Raw genomic sequence first — 15,799 nt, forward strand, 5'->3', positions numbered from 1 at the left:
GATGGTGAAGATTGATACAATCTGGTTCCTCCTCTGGTCATTGGGCAAGGCGGACATTTAGAGGACAAATAGAGACATTAATATTTCTAACCCATTTTTTAAAAAAATGTTCAATCCTTAGTACCCTCTGCTGTGGTAGAGTAGAATAAGTAGTGGATTTACAGTCCAGCTTATTAAATGTCTTTATTTGGTCAAGTCACTTAGCTTCTCTTCAATTCCTTCATTTATAAAACAAGGAGTTAGATTATATGACTTCCATGGTCCCTTACCACTTAAAATTTTTTGTACTCCTTTCCTGACACACTACCCCCCCCCCATTGAGGTATCAGAAGGTGCTACACAGGACTGAGGACCATCTTGCATTTTTCTTTATATCATTGGTTGGCATAGGTAAAGAATTCAGTACCGAATAGTAAGTGTACTGGCAATGATGTTTTCCTTGCTTAATGAGGCTGATCCTTAGTAGGCAGTCTTCTGCCAGAATCCTAGTTGAAGCCTTTTTGTCATTGTGAGAATTGCCTAAGCTTATAGTATGCTGTAAGTTATGTGTTTGAGAACCCAGGGTTACCTCTGTATGATAGGTGGGGAGACATCAGAGTCAGAATTTGTGGAGGCATCAAAATAATAGAGGTTCTACAACAAAAGAAGCAGAACTTAAAATTTGGTGAGGTCTTGTCTAGCTTGAACCTTGATAATTATGTCAACTTATGTAAAAAAAAAATAGCCACAGGTTGTCACCCAAATATGAATCTTTTCTTGATCAGGCAGTGTATTTTAAAATGTTGAAAAAATTGTAGTGACAAACAAATGAAGACCCTGGTGAGCAAGGCTTTCAAGAGATGAGACAGTATTTGTGCAAGGAAAATAATAAAGTGCTTTTTCCACCTTTCAATAATAGACCCAATAGAGAAGAAACAGGACAAGTGAGTGAGTCTGGAGCTTCAGTTGTCAAATACGGTCTTAATCCAGAAAAGATCTTCATGCAAGTCCATTATTTGAAGGTAAGAGTGTTCAAGTTCTATAACACCAAAATTATTGTATTTTATCAGTATAATAACTTTAGATCACATCATAATAAAGGAAGTCATATGATAATCCAAAAAAATTACTTCTATTTGGATTTGGAATACTTCTTCGTAATTGCATTGGAGTAAGGATGCATCTGATACTACAGGCATTGAAACATTTCATAATCTAAAAGGAAACTATATTGTGAAGATCTGACCAAAAAAATCCTGAAAAACTGTCCAATTTCTTCTAGCCCTTTACTCTTCTTTCATGCTTCCTGTTTATATCAGGTTTGACCAACATCCCTTCAGGCTAGTATAAAGCAACAGTCTGGAGACAGGAATAACTTGGGCTTTAACAAAAGCTTCCAGGAATAACTTGGGCTTTAACAAAAGCTTCCATGTTACTAAGCCAGTATGTGAGGAAGGGCCCTTAAATTTCCTTTCCTTCAAAAGCATACTGAACTATGAGGCTGCATACAGAAAAAGAGAAAAGCAGCTTGTATTGTTAATAAATAAGTAGGACATATAGCAGCCATAACCTAATGTCTTGCCTCATATTGGTGAAACCTCCAGGTTCAGGTGTAAGTTAATAGAGCACTACCTGGGAGTCAGAACACCTAGGTTCTAATCCTAGCATTGTCACTGAACAACTTTGTGAATGTGAGCTCTGAGCCTCAATTTTTTCATCTGTGAAATGGGAATAATAACATTTTCACTACATGCCATTTTGTTCTGAGGAATAAATGAGTATGTAAAGAACTTTGTAATCAAAATGGACCTTACAATTACAAACACTTATGATTAGCATGGGCTATGTCTAAAGATTTGTCATGGATAAACCAAAATAATTATAATTCACTAGCAGATAGCTTGGAGTCCACTATATAAATATTTTTTTGATATGATAACCATTGGCATCTTCTTTATTTTTAGTATTTATTTTTCATAGGGCTATTTTCTTCTGCGGTTTCTAGCCAGTAGGCTTGGAGAAGAAATGTATTTCTCATTTTTAAGAAAATTTGTACGCAAATTCCATGGACAATTGATTCTTTCTCAGGTAAGTTATTGTAACTCATATTTGCTTTTTTCTCCACCTCCAAAATGTGGGAAAATTTTTTTTAATTTCATTGTTGAAATGCTTGCAATCTCAATAATTTAGAGGAATGAACTCAGGAAAATTATCCAAAATTTATGCCCCAACAATTTTGTCACAGTTGCTCATGTTACAATACTAGAAGATCCTTCAATCAGTACATATTTAATAAGTGCCTACTATGTACCAGGCACAGTTATAGGCACTGGGGCTGTAAAGACAAAAAGTAAAGTAATTGTTGCCCTCAAGTGTCAGGGAAGACAACATATAAACATGTATGTATATACAAAATAAATACAGGTTAAGTCCTAGGGAGAAGGACTAGCAGCTAAGGGGACATGGGAAGGACTCGTGTAGGAGAGCTTATGCTCAGTGTACAATATGCTTTGAAGGAAGTAGGGATTCTAAGAGATAAAAAGTGAGGAAGAAGTGCTTTCCAGGCATAGTGGACAGACTATGCAAAGGCTCAGAGATAGGAACTGGAGTGTTCTACATGGGGAACAGCAAAAAGGCCTCTTTGGCTGGAAAGTAGAATATGTGAAAAGGAGTAATGTGTAATAATCCAGAAAGATAGATTGAAGCCAGGTTGCAAATGGCTTTCAATGCCAAATCAAGGAATTTACATTGGATACTAGAGGTAATAAGGAACCACTGAAATTTTCTGAGCAGAGGAGTGCTCAGCTGGGCTTTAGAATTTTATATGGCAACATGGTGGAGAGTAAATCGGAGAGGAGAGAGACGTGAGGTAGGAAGACCAATTAGGACGCTATTGTAATAATGTGAAAAACAGATGACCTGAGTTAGGGTGGTGGCCCTGTGTTTGGAGAAAAGGGGACAAGAGCAAAAAATGTTTTGGAGAGAGAGTTGACAAATTTGGCAACTAATTCAAAATGTGAAGTAAAGGAGAATGAGGAGTTGAGGAGGATTTAGTGATTAGAAGGATATTGGTGCTCTTGAAATAAACAGGGAAACTTGGAAAAGTAGTAGGTTTGGGACAAGTTGAGTTTGAAAGAAATCTTAAGATGTCCAATATGAAGTTGATAATATGACAGTGGATTTTGATATATATAGATTATAGATATGTAGATTTTTTTACATAGATACATAGACCTATGATATATAGATTTTTGAGTCATCTGCATAGAAGTGATTATTGAATCCATGGAAGCTGATGAAGTCACTGAGAGAGTGACTGTAGAAAAATAAAAGAAAAGGCCTTGGGTAGAGGCTTGGGATGCAATCACAGTTAGAGGGTATGATATGAATTATAAGGCAGCAAAGGAGATTGAGAAGGGGGAGCTAAAGAGGTAGTGGGGGAATCAAGATGGAGCAGGGTCACAAAAACCCTGAGAGGGGAGTACATCCAGAGGGAAAGGGTGGTATGTTGTGTCTAGTGCTGCATAAAGTTCAAGGATAAGGATTGAAAAAAGGTTATTGGGTGCTTTGACAATGAACATATCTTTGATATTTAAACAATTTGATGTCATTCTACTTTCCCCAAAAGAAGTTGTACTAACTCCTATCTCATGAGGAAAGGGAATTTCTGAAGTGCAAATCAGTATACTGTTTGCCACCATTTTTACTAGCAGGTTTGGTTTAGTACTTCTGAAGCTAAATCCATCAATCAATAAATATCAGTTGCTTACTACATGTCCAGTACTGTGCAAGAGTGGCACTGAAGGCTGTATCAAAGAAATGGAAAACATGGTCCCTTTTCTCAAGGAGCTTATAATATATTTGGGGAAACAAGACTGACACACATGAGACAGTAGTAAATGATGCAAGATACTGCCTTGTCCAAAGTATGTGATACTGACCACCCCACAGGGGAGTGTAAGCTCATCAAGACCAGGGACTGTTTGATTTTTGTCTTTATATCTTTAGCACCTCACATAGTGCCTGACTCATGGTAAGCCCTTCATAAATGCTTGGATTTATATCTCTAGCCTCTTAACATAGTGCCTGACTTGTGGTAGGTACTTAAGAAGTGCTTCTTCATTAATTGATAGAATTGAATTGACTTTAAATGCTAAAGAAATTCCATAAAAGTAGAGCTACATGAGACCTGGAATAGGGTGTAAGTTGTTCATCACAAAAGAGGAACTTGAGTTAGGCCTTGAAAGATGAGTTTGATTTGAATAGGAAGAGAAGAAAAGGAAAATATTCTAGGTGGGGGAAGAATACAAGTCAAGACAAAGAGACAGGAGTGAACAAAGCATTTTTTGTGGGACATAAGAGACCAGTCTGATGAGAACTGAGGGGGTGGGATGGAGAATTGTAGGAAACAACACAGAAAGTTCTCAGAAATGGCCAGTATGTTGATTTGTTTTGTGAAAAGAGAGGTCTTTGACTCAAGAGTGGGGTTGAAAAATTGGCTTATTAGATAAAGCTAAATGTCTTTAAAAAGACCACAAACAAAACATTTTTCAAAATTCACAGAAAACAAAGAAATACAGAAGAGGACATAAATGCAGTTATTTTGTTATTCCCTTATTAAACTTTATATGTGCATACATACATATATGTGTGTGTGTGTGCACATAGTCTTAACAAAAATTCACAGTTTCTTATTCAATCTTCTTTCCTGCTCTCTGTATCTTCAGATGTTTGTTTGTTGATGATTATTAAATTCATAATAAAAAATAGTTTTAAAAACTTATGCTGAACAGATAGAGTGCAACCAGGTTATTGTGGGCCTTAGAGCCAGTCAGAGAAGTTTAGGTTTGATGTGGTAAGAAAGAGGGAGCCATTAAAATTCCCTGATTAGGCATATTACATATTGAGATCACTATTTAAGGAACATTAGTTTGTTACCCAAATGATAGGTGGATTGGAGTACGGAAAATGAGGGAAGCTAGCCAGGAAGATATTGCAGCTGTCCCTGTATAAGACCCTGGACTAGGGTGGTGGCCAAAGGGATGAAAGAAAAAGGAACAGATATAACACATTTTGAAGATAAACACTGATAATAATAGGTCATATACTCCTATTTCATCACTCAACTATGCAGGACAGCAAGACCCTTAGTCAAAAGACTGAAATCTAATACAGCTGTAGAACTTGGGGCCCCTGGGGTGGATGAACCCAAAAGAGACCAAAGTGGCTCACAGATTGCTAAAGTTAATATGCCTATGATATTTACAGTATCGCATGTGGTTGTTGTGATGCTCAAATGAGAAGAATTTAAGTACTTTAAAAATCTTGAAGGACTCTATAAATATCAATTATATGCTGCTTCTACTACTACTACTACTACTACTACTACTACTACTACTACTACTAACAACAACAACAAGAACAAAACAATAATAATGTTAAGGAGGAATCCATAAGGAATATCCTCTTTGAACTTAGATTGGCTATGGAGATGGGGGTGACAACTAATATTCCCTAGAACTCTACTGAAATAATTCAGAATTTCTAAGAATTTCTCAACATGATCCCAGAATTCCTTCCCATCTTTAAAACTGGTCCAGTTCTAGGTTATAATCTTTGGGGTAACAACTGCCTAGAGTGGGTCCCTGGGCTTGCCTAAAATCTTCCACTGTCTTAAGGTCCTGAACCTGTCTTGTGACACATGGTACAGTTCGCCCAATCAAATAAGTGAAAGACAATATAATCCTGGTAAGTAGGAGACAGAGTAGAGGTGGTTTCGGGTGGTGATGTGTATTACAATGAGTTGGCATAATGGCTTGAGAAATACCAGTACACTTATTTATACTTTGACTGCTGAGCTGCTTATGTTAGCAGTTATAAGTCTTTTTCGTCCAACAACAGTTTATGGGAAATTATGTTTAATTTACTGCTATTCCCACATCTATTAGATGTGCTATTGAGATTCTTTTCAGAGGGATAAGAATAAAGAGGGTGGGAAGCTAAAAATCAGATAGTCTAAAATCTATTTATTCCAAGTCCATTTTTTCCCTCAGTCTTTTGAATACAGATTAATGGGGTTTACTGAGTCTTTCCACTGTCAAATTGTGTTTTAGTGGATGACATTTTATAGCCAATGAGATGGAGCTATTTTTCCCCCTGAATAACATAACACTCTCTCTTGATATAATGTAATTTATGCCCTTTGGAATTCTCTGAATCATCCTTCTATTAACAACTGGCACTTCATAAAAGCAAAGTGTTGCCCAAAAAACAATCAATAGATCATCTGTGAATAAAGTAAGCAGCAGAAATGTATCAGTGACAGAAGTAGACTGACTCCCTGAATATGCAACTCTCTGAGAGAAGTGAGCAAAGTCAGCTTACAGACTATAAGTCAAAAGGGCAGCTACAAACATGAGACCTGCAAACAATGGTCATAACTATTGGTGAATAGTGGGCACATGAATTCAGAGTGGAAAGGACTAATAATTACCTATTATTCTTTTTTCCCCAGCATACTCAAGTATAAATATAATAATACTATCCTTCAGATGTGAATAATATGTAAGCATACTGTACAGATAGGTAATTTTATTATGAATATGGCAAATAGAGGCACCTTTGTAAGCTTTAATGGCACTATATTAATGTAGTCTGCTTTTACTATTATTATTCATTTCTAGAGTTTCTTCTGTGTGTGTGTGTGTATATGAAAAGACAAAATTCAGTACGTTAAATAAATGTTTATTAAACTAATCTATGCTCAGCTCTAGGGGAGGTACAAAATTTATATAACATTTGCCTCTGCATTCATGGAGCTTGCAATGAGTTTAGTTTAGTAAGGACAGCTAGGTGGCTCAGTGAATAAAGTGCTGGGCCTGGAGTCAGGAAGACTTATCTTCCTGAGTTCAAATCTGACTTCAGATACTTACTAGCTGTGTGACCCTGGGCAAGTCACTTATCCCTGTTTGTCTCAGTTTCCTCATCTGTAAAATGCACTGGAGAAGGAAATGTCAGGCAACTCCAGTGTCTTTGCCAAGAAAACCCCAAAGGCATCACAAAGAGTCAGACTCGCCTGAAAAACAACCAAACAACAACAAAGGGAATATTAGAACTTTTGAGAGCTTTTTGGACAGCAAGGGGATAAAATCAATCAATACTTAAATAAATTAACTTTGACTGTTCATTAGAAGGACAAATACTAAAATTGAAGCCTAAATATTTTGGCCACATAATGAAAAGACAGGACTCATTGGAAAAGATCCTGATCCTGGGAAAGATTAAAGGCAAAAAGAAAAAGGGACAGTAGAAGATGAGATGAATAGATAGTGTCATGGAATCCACAAACATGAGCTTGGCTAGACTTTAAGAGGTAGTGGAAGACTGAAGGGTCTGGTGTGATATGGTCCATGGGGTCACAAAGAGTCGGACATGACTGAACAACAACAAGGAGAATATGGCACAACCACAAAAATAATACACATTACATGCTAAATGTATTAGAGAAATGAAAAAACAAAGTGTGAAGTACAAAAGATATGAAGGGATAAAGCATCAGTACTTGGGATTAAGTAAGACTTCCTTCATAGAAGAGGTAAATTATGTAAGAATATATGAGTATAACAGAGAAGGGAGGGTATGTTAGGTATAGGTGATAGTTTGAGCAAAGGTAGAAAAGCATAGAGTGTATGTTTAGGGGACAGAGGGTAGTGTAGTTTGGCTAGAGCTGAGACTGCTTAGAGTGATATGAAATAAAGCTAGAAAACCAAAGTTGGGCCCAGTTGTTTAGAGGGCCTTAAGTCTTCGTTTTATTCAGTAGGTAATAAGGAGCCTGAAAAAAAAAAGTTGAAAGAGTAACATGGTCAAATCTATTTATGAGAAATATTAGTGAGAATTAAGTAAGAGGACTGGTATGCATATTGACTTATGAAACAAATTCCTAACAACAGTCAAGATACTGTAATATCAGATTCATTCACTATGATTTGATTCATGGATTGAATAGTTGGTTAAGAAGATAGTTAGGAGAATCAGTTTGGGTTTCTGAAGTTTCTATCATATAGAAGTGAAACTCTTGACCAGAAGTGGGGAGTACCTAAAAAGGACTGATAATAATGTAGTCACCTGATGTCTTAAAAAATTAAGCAAAAGGACTTTACCTTGAAAATGAAGGGTGGGGAAGAAAACTGCCTATGGAAATTTAAGCAAAGCACCAAAGGTAGTAGCTACAGGATAAGAAGATTAACATTAAGACTTCCAGAATTTTGCAGACAACAAAATCCCAGAATAGTGCCAGCAATAAAATGAATGACATCAGACATCTGTATACAAATGCACAAAATATACGTAACAAGCATGATGAAATAGAGGTGTTATGTATACTGTAGTGATGGGGAAGCTCAGTTATCTGGATTCTTGGTGGATTTCTGTCTCTGCCAAAAGGAGAGTAGCTAATGATCTCTTGATTTGCATTGATGGTATTCTGATATAACAGAAATATAAACAATATATATTCTGATATTATATTATATTGTGTTATATTTTGATATAACACAAATCTCTTGATTTACATTGATGTTATTCTGGTATAACACCAATAAGGAGAATTTTCATTCTAGTATTTTTGGACCAGACCTGTTATTTCATTAATGTGAGGAACTCAGTTAAGAAAGGCCTTCTACCAGTGTAGACTGGCCCTGCTCTGCAATTTGTAGTCTTAGAGAGTTGCCTAGGGCTCCAGTATGCCATGCTACCTCTCTAGAGTTTCTATTATGAACCTAAATATTGCGATCTGAGAGCAGGGGAGAAAAGTAGGGGAATCTTTCAAGGAACTTGCAAAAGAGGAAAGAAAATGCAGGCATAATCTGACATACACTCTAAATTTGGGGAGAGAAGATATCAAAGAGCTCAGATAGCATCCTATGGATAAACTATGAGTAGGAAATCTGCCTAGGAGGGATGGAAAGTTCTTTAGAACAGAATTTTTAAGATGCAAAGAGATACAATTCTGAGGAGAAGTAAAAGAGAGAGTTATTTTTAAAAAAAAGACCAATGTGAACCTAGGAGAAACTCATTAACCAATTTAGATTTTTAAAAGATTTGTCAGAAGATGTGGACAATAGAAAATAACAAAAGATAAGTACAAAATTGTGGTTTGGTCTTACAAGAATGCTGTCAGAAGTACTAACAGTTAGAATGAGCCAAGGATGGCAGCTAAGATGAGATTTTTTAAAAAGCAATTATCAGGGGAAAAGATGAGGATCAGAGAAGGAGTAGGACCACTCCTCTGGGTAGATGGGACAATGATAACAAATAATGGAGACAAAATAGAGCTCTGTGCTTTTTTTTTTCCCTTCTGTTTTCATTGTCAAGGAGAATGATCCTTGGACTGAAAAGGATGAACCCAAATGGCTAATAGCAAGGTGATAGCCAGGGCATGTGTAGAGATAGGAGGAGAGCCCTCATGGTTTTACAAGGAACAGATTACACCAGGTCATCCATCATTTTCTTCTTTTGACAAGGTTACTGGAGTTTTACATCAGGAGATCATTGTAGATACAGTTCACTTACGTTTTAGCAAAACATTGGACAGGGTCTCTTGTGTTATTCTTGTGGACAGCGTGGAAATGTTGATTAGATGACAGTCCAGTTAAATGGCTTCAGAACTGAATCACCAAGACGATGATTAATGAGTTTATATCAACTTAGAAGGTTTCTTGTTGGATTACTAGTTGAAAAAAGTTTCCAGTTTAATTACTTGGTCCTGTGCTGTTTAACATTTTTTTTAAATGACTTAGTTAAAGGCACAGCTGGCATGTTTATCAGATTAGCAGATGACACGAAGGTAAAGAGGGATAGCTGATAGGTTAGATGACAGTCAGGATTCAAAAATAACTTCAGAGGCTATGTAGTGCATTGAGCTGAATCCATGCTTCAGTTCTTTAATTATCACTGATTTCACTGTAACGAATACATTCAAAAATGTGTACCTAACCTCATCCAGGCCTTATAATCCTGCATGATTCTTGTCCATATCTTCCTATATATTCTCCAGTAGGGTCCTTCTGACAAGTATGTGACCAGTAGGCGGTCTTTTTTGATATTTGTCAAAAGACAAACAGGCCACAGCAGCTAGGTGTTGCAGTGGATAGAGTACCAGCCCTGGAATTATGAGGACCTGAGTTCAAATTTGGTGGCCTCAGATACTTACTAGCCCTGTGACCTGGGAAAGTCACTAAACCCCAGTTCCTTCCCCCCCTCCCCCAAAAAAAGAGAAAAACAGGAAAATATGGGCTACCTGTTCCCTTTCTGGCTGTGCTTCTGACTCTCCAGACATCACTACCATGGCCCTGTATGGTACCTTCTCCCCACTTCTGCTTTGTTCTGCTTGTATGTATTGTCCTGCATTAGAATGTAAGCCTGAGAAGAGGAACTCTCTTTCTCTTGGCATTTATTTGTATCCCTAGCACTTAGCACAGTGCCTGGAGTATAGCAGGTGCTTAATGAACACTTGTTTCCTGCCTTCATGTCCATCAGTTATTGTTCACTCTTGCTAAACAGTCAGACAACCTCCTTTTCTAGTTTAACATATACCTGATAATATCTTTTATTTCACTGTACAGAACCTACACAGTTCTCCATTCCTTGATAATTTGCTTCATCTTAGTTATGTTTCTCATGTATCTTTCCATTGCCCTTTAGATGACCTGTGACTTTAATTCTTTGGAGACCTAACTAGTCAGTGTTCTATAGCCATATGGCATCACTGGAAGAATTTTGTGATGAAGAAGATGGATTTTGTTTAAGGGAAAAGCTTGGGGTAACAGGGTAACCTCAAGCAGGGGACAGTGGGATGCCCCTTTGTTTCTTAAGCAAAGGCTTAATGACTATTGTGTGTATTTTAAAGGGGATTCTTTTTCATGTATGAGTGAATATGATGGCTTCTGAGGTCTCTTCCAACTCTAAAATTCTGCAATTCAATAAACACTTGAGAAGCAATATGATACAGTAGCATGAGGACTGGATTTGAAGTTCAAAGATCTAGGTTTGTATCCTGCCGCTGGCCATATGACTTTAAACAGTCTGATTTTCCTCTTAGGGCATCTCATTTGTAAACTTAGGGAATTGGGCTAGATAAGGGCTAAGATACTTTTCAGCTTATACATTCTCCAATTTTATAGAGCACTTACTGTTTCAAGGCATTTTACTAATGCTAGATGATCTACAAAGATGAATGAACTACATGCCATCCTTGCTTGAATTTTGACTAGATGTGTAGCCATCAGCACTTTGCCCCACCTCTCCAAACCTCTGATTCCTTAGCTATATAAGAGAAGTAATATGGCTTCCTCATCAGATTTCTAGGGGCAGAGTAACCTGAACATACTATAGAAATGTGAATTATTCACTTTCTCCAGTTGTTAAACTCTCATTGGGCACTGTGACTAAACTAGAGGACAGTGCTACCCAAATGTAGTCCTTCAAGTTTTACTTCACCTTGGACACTTTTCATTCCATACCACTCTGTGCTCCCCTACCCCTCCAAGTAATCTGGCAACAACTACAATTCTGTAAATCATCATCCCCTATTAAAATCTTTGTCACTCAATTTTCTGATAATCTCCTCCTGGGCAAACCAGCAGACTGTTTTTCTTAGTTCTCATCTTCCTCCTCCCATCCCCCCACCCCCAACTCTTCTATTTCTAACAATTTTCTTATTGTCCACTTTACCTTCTTCTATCTCTCCATCAGAACAGAGTAACTCTTTATAAAATGTTCTACCTAAGACTTGAAGCCTGTAAAGCCGTATAGCTAGTTTCTTTCAATGGATTCAAGTAAATCCTCATACACCTGCTCTTTATTGAATACTTACACTAAGATTGATAAATAGTTACAAAATTACATTGAAGCTGAACTCAGTGGGATTTTAAAAGATCTTTATGCTTAATTTAGTGTTGATGAGTATTAATCAAAACAGTGTGTTTAGTACTGATCGGATTAGCATGTAGATCATTAGGGGAGTGAGAAATGGAAAGTGATGTTTTTCTGTGACTTGAATATGGACTCCTTTCCATAATTAAATGAATCTGTGATCTTATTAATGTCAGTAGTCCTTCACAAGGTGCAGATGGAAATTTGGTCATATCATTTCATTCTGGGTAATCTTTGTCCATGTTCTCCCTTAGGCCCTCCTTAAGGTGTGTTTCAGTATACTGATAGTATTTCCTCCAGATCTCTTGACATCACATGAGGGATGTCCATGTGTTATCCTTTACACCTTCTATAGAACAGGCCCTTCTCTTTTTCCAGTCATGTAGTTTTCTAATGACATATTTACACCACTTCTTCATCAGAGTTTTTCATGAATAATATGTTGAAGCCTACTCATTCTCACCATGGGCCTTTCCTTTGCCCTTTAGATGACCAGCAACTTAACTTCTTTTTCCAGAGATTGCAGTGTTCGTGCTTTGCAACCATACAGTATCCCTCAAAAAGTGTTGATGTTAAAAAGGTGGGCCATTGTGTCAGGGAGAAGTTTAGGATCTTTGAAACACTGTGCAGTTTTCCAAAGGCAATCTAGCTGACTATCCTCTTGGTATTGCACTTCTGGAGTGCATCTTCAGTGCCTGCCCAAGATGGATGTACTGGCAAACCAACTCCATGGGCTGCCCATTAAAAACATGTCAAAGTCCAGATAACAGGTATTTTTTATCCATTTGGTTTTTCCTTTTGAGTGATCATGGATCCCTTTTAGAAAACTTTGTAGTGTTCTGGGACTAAATGCAATCCAAATGATGGAATCTGAAAACTGGAGCATCTAGAAGACCTCACCAGGGAATCCCTTTTCTCTTTGGACTCTATTTTGGACTCTTCCATGACAGTGGCAAATCCTTTTGAGTAGCACATCTAACCTGACTCATTTAATATGAAGCAAGTTCTCTCTATGGCTACAATCTTTCAAGGACTCTTGTATGATTTTGACATACAAATAGGCAATTCCTTGCTAGAGGACAGCTTTTTAAGACATCATATTATACTTTGAATCAAATAGCATTTTTATAGACAGCAAATTAGTAGAGTGGAATCTTGTATTCCCTATATGTTTCAATCAATTTTGTGACCATAAAGATGTGATCTAGTGTAGACTATGGTGTAGAAATACCTACCTGCCTGTTCCCTTCTCAAAGAATCATAAAGGAAACACTGGATATAGATTATTTTTATAAATTTTTTTAAATATGGGAAGTTGTCATATGTTAGTAGCCTTTGATATTTTTCCATTTTCTTTTTTTGTAATAATGTCCATTCATTTTTTTAAAACTTGATATCCTCACTTCTTTTAGATGATTTGATCACTCACCTCAGTCAAAATCGTGTCACTTCCAGCCTTCATCTCCCTTCTATATATTGATCTAGTTCAGCTGATTTTTTTTTCATCTTTGTCTTCTTTCTTACCATTTCTCCTTCTTTATACAGCACATTGAAGTTTTGAAAAATATCTTGGGGTTTACAGGCTAGATTTCTTTCTTAAGGACCATGCCTTAAACCCAAATCACTCTGGCTCTCATTGATTGGCCAACAGTAGGTCCCAGTTCAAGCCTTACTTAGTTATTGTTTGGACCCTGATGGCTCAGAGTGAGTTAAATAGCTATTGTTTCTACTTTGGCCAGAAACCCTAAGGGTCTTCCTCTCTCAGATTGATTTTTCTTTTTTTTTATAATTATATTTTTTCATTTTTCATTTTTAATGGTTTTTTAATTTATTTTTAGTTTTCAACATTCACTTCCACAAGATTTTGAGTTCCAAATTTTCTCCCCATCTCATCCGTCTCCTCACTCCAAGATGGCATGCATTCTGTATACCCCTTCCCCTAATCTGCTCTCCTTTCCACCTCACCCTCCCTTCTCTTATTCCCTTCTCCTTATATTTTCCTGTAGGGCAGGATAGATTTCTGTACGCCATTTCCTGTATTTCTTATTTCCCAGTTACATGTGAAAACAATTTTTTTAACATGTGTTTTTAAAACTTTGGGTTCCAAATTTTCTCCCTTCCTCCCTCCCTACCCATCCTCATTGAAAAGGCAAGCAACTCGATACGGGTTATACATGTATAATCATGCGAAACACTTCCATAGTAGTCATGTTGTGAAAAACTAAGTATATTTCCCTTCATCTTATCCCGCTCCCCATTTATTCTATTCTTTCTTTTAACCCTGTCCCTCTTCAGAAGTGTTTGCTTCTGATTACCCCCTCCTCCAATCTGCCCTCCCCTCCATCATTCCCCTGCTCTCTTGTCCCCCCCCCATTTTCCTGTAGGGTAAGATAGATTTCCATACCCAATTGAGTGTGTATGATATTCTCTACTTAAGCCAAATTCGATGAGAATAAGATTCACTCATTCCCTCCCACCTTTCCCCATTTCCTCTCCACTGTAAAAGCCTTTTCTTGTCTGTTTCATATGAGATAATTTACCCCATTCTACCTCTCCCTTTCTCTTTCTCCCAGTAAATCCTCTCTCACCTCTTAATTTTATTCTCTAGATATTACCCCTTCATCTTCAACTCAGCCTGTGCCCTCTATCTATCTATCTATCTATCTATCTATCTATCCATACATATAATTTTTACCCTCCAACTACCCTAATACTGATAAAGGTCTCATGAGTTACAAATATCATCTTTCCACGCAGGAATGTAAACAGTTCAATGTTAATAAGTCTCTTATGATTTCTCTTTCCTGTTTACCTCTTCATGTTTCACTTGAGTCTTGTATCTGAAAGTCAGATTTTCTATTCAGCTCTGGTCTTTTCATCAAGAATGCTTAAAAGTCCCCTATTTCACTGAATGACCATTTTTTCCCCTGAAGGATTAAGCTCAGTTTTGCTGGGTAGGTGATTCTTGGTTGTAATCCTATCTCCTTTGACCTCCAGAATATTATATTCCATGCCCTCCGGTCCCTTAATGTAGAAGCTGCTAAGTCTTGTGTTATCCTGATTGTATTTCCACAATACTTGAATTGTTTCTTTCTGGCTGCTTGCAATATTTTCTCCTTCACCTGGGAACTCTGGAATTTGGCTACAATATTCCTAGGAGTTTTCCTTTGGGGATTTCTTTTAGGAGGTGATCAGTGTATTCTTTCCATTTCTATTTTGCCCTCTGGTTCTAAAATATCAGAGCAGTTTTCCTTCATAATTTCTTGAAAGATGATGTCTATGCTTTTTTTTTTGATAATGCCTTTCAGATAGTCCAATAATTTTTAAGTCCTCTCTGCTTGATCTATTTCCCAGGTCAGTTGTTTTTCCAATGAGATATTTTGCTTTGTTTTCTATTTTTTTCATTCTTTTGGATTTGTTTTATAGTGTCTTGATTTCTCATAAGTCACTAGCTTCCAATTGCTCCATTCTAATTTTTAAGGAAGTATTTTCTTCAGTAATCTTTTGGACTTTTCCATTTGGCCAGTTTTGCTTTTTAGGGCGTTCTTGTCTTCATTGGCTTTTTGGACCTCTTTAGCCATTTGGGTAATACTATTTTTTAAGGTGTTATTTTCTTCAGTATTTTTGGGGGTCTCCTTTAGCAAGCTGCTGACTTGTTTTTCATGATTTTCTTGCATAACTCTCAGTTTTTCCTCTACTTCTCTTACTTCTCGAAATCCTTTTTGAGCTCTTCTATGGCCTGTGAACAATTCATGTTTTTCTTGGAGGCTTTGGATGTAGGAGCTTTGACTTTGTTGTCTTCTTCTGGTTGTATGTTTTGATCTTCTTTGTCACCAAAGTAAGGTTCTATGGAATGACTCTTTTTGAGCTGCTTGCTCATGATCTCAGC

The 15,799-nt window shown here is 37.1% G+C and overlaps 1 protein-coding gene across 1 annotated transcript in view; it reads left to right on the plus strand.

The window, feature by feature from the left end:
- The window catches only part of AOPEP (aminopeptidase O (putative)), a 498,190-nt gene that overhangs the window by 279,613 nt on the left and 202,778 nt on the right, over window positions 1–15,799 (plus strand). The window contains 2 exon segments of the mRNA XM_020971658.2: window positions 899–1,001; window positions 1,960–2,067. Coding sequence (XP_020827317.1) covers window positions 899–1,001; window positions 1,960–2,067 — 211 coding nt within the window.

This window comes from Phascolarctos cinereus, unplaced genomic scaffold (assembly GCF_003287225.1).
Source record: "Phascolarctos cinereus isolate Bilbo 61053 unplaced genomic scaffold, phaCin_HiC Scaffold_4;HRSCAF=312, whole genome shotgun sequence".
Taxonomy (NCBI): domain Eukaryota; kingdom Metazoa; phylum Chordata; class Mammalia; order Diprotodontia; family Phascolarctidae; genus Phascolarctos; species Phascolarctos cinereus.